We start from the raw sequence: 2,005 nt of genomic DNA on the forward strand, positions 1-2,005 counted from the left end.
CATCGAGATCGGCCACAAGAAGCTCCTCAAGTACCCGTTCGAGTGGGCCATCTGGTACCCGGACGGCAACGTGCGCACCAACTGGTACACGCACACCCTCATCGTCTTCTTCTTCCAGACGCTGCCCGCCTACTTCGTCGACTTCATCTTCCTGTGCCTCTTCATGGAGCGCTTGTGAGTGATTCAACTGCATAATGATTGGTTATTTTAGCGGCGTCATCCGAGACCTCATACGTCTTGTCTAGATTCTATGAGTTCACGTTTAGCGTCGCTTCGTCTGAGACAGAGTGATCGAAAGTCGTGAGTGCGGGAAGGGGGGAGGGGGGCGAAAACAAAAATCTTTTTCCAACAGGCCGTCGATTTTGAGTGGATTTATTTAAGAAGGGGGGGGGGGGGGGCAGCAGTCTGGCGCTTTGGACGCGGACAATGGGAGCGCCGCGGCGCGAGAGAGCGGGCGGGAGCGAAGGGAAGATCGATGGTTGTCAACAAGATGCGTCTCAATGACAAAATCTCGGAGGACTCTCCCCCCGCGCGCGCCGCCGCCGCACCCGCAACCACCGCGCCCCGCCGCCGCCGCCTTCTCAACCCGTCCAGGTGGAAGCATGCCTCTCTTTCCTTCCTGCCTTGGGATTTTAAAGTCCAAATTTGTTTCAAAAAAACTTATCCAGAAAAAAAATGGAAGAAGTACAAATATTTCCAGAAATATGGGAAATAAACAAAAGTTTTCAAAATTAATTGGGGGGGGGGGGTAATTTAAAAGGAATTATTGGAAAAAATTCCTGGAAAATTGAAATCCCTGCTCCCTTCTGCCGCAGTCTGCTGGGCCGCCACCCCAACTGCTACACCTTCAGCAAGGCCCTCTCCGAAGCGGTGGTCGCCGAGTTCGCCGGAAAGAACATACCGATCTGCATCATGAGGCCTGGAATCGGTAAGAGTTTGTTATTTTTCGAAGAAAGATGTAATAGCTAGTTGGGGAAAATAGGACGAACTGGCTACAGCTTCAAAATGTTTCCGTTTTGCTTTTCAGTGACGCCCGCTTTCAAGGACCCCTTCCCCGGCTGGGTGGACAGCCTCAACGGGCCGATCGGCGTGCTCGTGGCCTCCGGCAAGGGCGTGCTGAGGTCCATGATGTGCAACGAGAAGTACGGCGCCGAGGTGATTCCCGTGGACGTGTGCATCAACCTAGTCATCGCCGCGGCGCACGCGCGCGCTCAAATGTAAGACATTAAACCATCACATGCATCATGCTCGAACGTACAAAACAACATTTTACAAGAAAAAAAAATCAAGGCAAAATATTTAGAGAAAGAGCAATGTAGTAAACATTTTCAAGACATCTTTTCATAAAAACAAGAATGCAAAATGTAAAAAGTTTTACACTTTGAGAAGTATAAAGCGCAGCGCGTGGCACTATACAGCAAGCAGCAAGCACGCGTACGTGTGTGTGGTGAAAATCGTTTCTGCGCCGCGAAAAAAGTACACGCATTATAACACCGCATACACAATGGGAATCGATTGTCGTTCTATATCTATCCCACACACGAAAACGTGCAAAGAAATTAAAAGTCCGGCGCGGTGGGGCTGCGTGATTGCGCAATGCTGCTGCTGCTGCTGCTCACACGAGCCTGCAGCCGGCTGCACGCAGCGCCACGCACTGCCACGCCGCGGCCCTGCAAGGCGGCTGCAAGCCCTGCGCACAGAAACAATTCTCGCATTCCGGGCACACACCGCTCTGGCCTGGCATGTCCCCAGCCGCGCTCGGGCACACACGCACGCACGCACGCACACTAACGACTCTAACGAGCCAACCCGTTGCCTCCCCCTTGCCCCGCCAGGCCCCGCCAGCTGCGCGAGGTGCCGGTCTACAACGCGTGCACCGGCTCCAAGGACCGGACGACGTGGAGGCAGGTCATCGAGATCGGCCACAAGAAGCTCCTCAAGTACCCGTTCGAGTGGGCCATCTGGTACCCGGACGGCAACGTGCGCACCAACTGGTACACGCACA

General features: G+C 53.9%; 1 protein-coding gene across 1 annotated transcript in view; it reads left to right on the top strand.

The window, feature by feature from the left end:
- LOC113210047 (putative fatty acyl-CoA reductase CG5065) overlaps positions 1–2,005 on the top strand; it is a gene marked incomplete in the record, with an annotated part of 30,102 nt that overhangs the window by 11,882 nt on the left and 16,215 nt on the right. The window contains 5 exon segments of the mRNA XM_052272800.1: positions 8–174; positions 287–300; positions 761–928; positions 1,028–1,217; positions 1,836–2,005. Coding sequence (XP_052128760.1) covers positions 8–174; positions 287–300; positions 761–928; positions 1,028–1,217; positions 1,836–2,005 — 709 coding nt within the window.

Source organism: Frankliniella occidentalis, unplaced genomic scaffold (assembly GCF_000697945.3).
Source record: "Frankliniella occidentalis isolate FOCC.00 unplaced genomic scaffold, Focc_3.1 Scaffold225, whole genome shotgun sequence".
NCBI lineage: Eukaryota > Metazoa > Arthropoda > Insecta > Thysanoptera > Thripidae > Frankliniella > Frankliniella occidentalis.